This window comes from Fukomys damarensis, unplaced genomic scaffold, assembly GCF_012274545.1.
Source record: "Fukomys damarensis isolate Sample0158 unplaced genomic scaffold, DMR_v1.0_HiC HiC_scaffold_20, whole genome shotgun sequence".
Taxonomy (NCBI): Eukaryota; Metazoa; Chordata; class Mammalia; order Rodentia; family Bathyergidae; genus Fukomys; species Fukomys damarensis.
In genome coordinates this window covers 2,286,043-2,286,256 of record NW_022900932.1, presented here as the reverse complement: position 1 = coordinate 2,286,256, position 214 = coordinate 2,286,043, and the positions used below count along the sequence as shown (strand labels likewise).

General features: G+C 66.8%; 1 protein-coding gene across 1 annotated transcript in view; it reads right to left on the bottom strand.

Annotated features, from left to right (window-relative positions):
* The window catches only part of Syngap1 (synaptic Ras GTPase activating protein 1), a 21,587-nt gene that overhangs the window by 2,361 nt on the left and 19,012 nt on the right, over positions 1 to 214 (bottom strand). Inside the window, exon 18 of the mRNA XM_033766606.1 lies at positions 4 to 42. Within this exon, the coding sequence (XP_033622497.1) occupies positions 4 to 42 (39 nt within the window). The remainder of the gene's footprint in view (positions 1 to 3; positions 43 to 214) is intronic.

The following is a 214-nucleotide window of genomic DNA, read 5'->3' as shown; positions in this document are numbered from 1 at the left end:
CACACGCGGGTTTGTTGGACCCAAGGGGGGAAGCTGCCTCTCCTGCAAGACACCAAAGAGGGGAGCGCGGACTTATTGAGACGCTTCGTGGGCGCTGGGCCGCCAGCCCCCTAGCCAGAGACCTCCCGCGAGCCACCCGCTCCCGACCCAGTGCCCACCCTCTCCTCCTGCTCTGCTGCTCACCTGCAGGATCTGTGGGGTGGGGAGAGCAGCT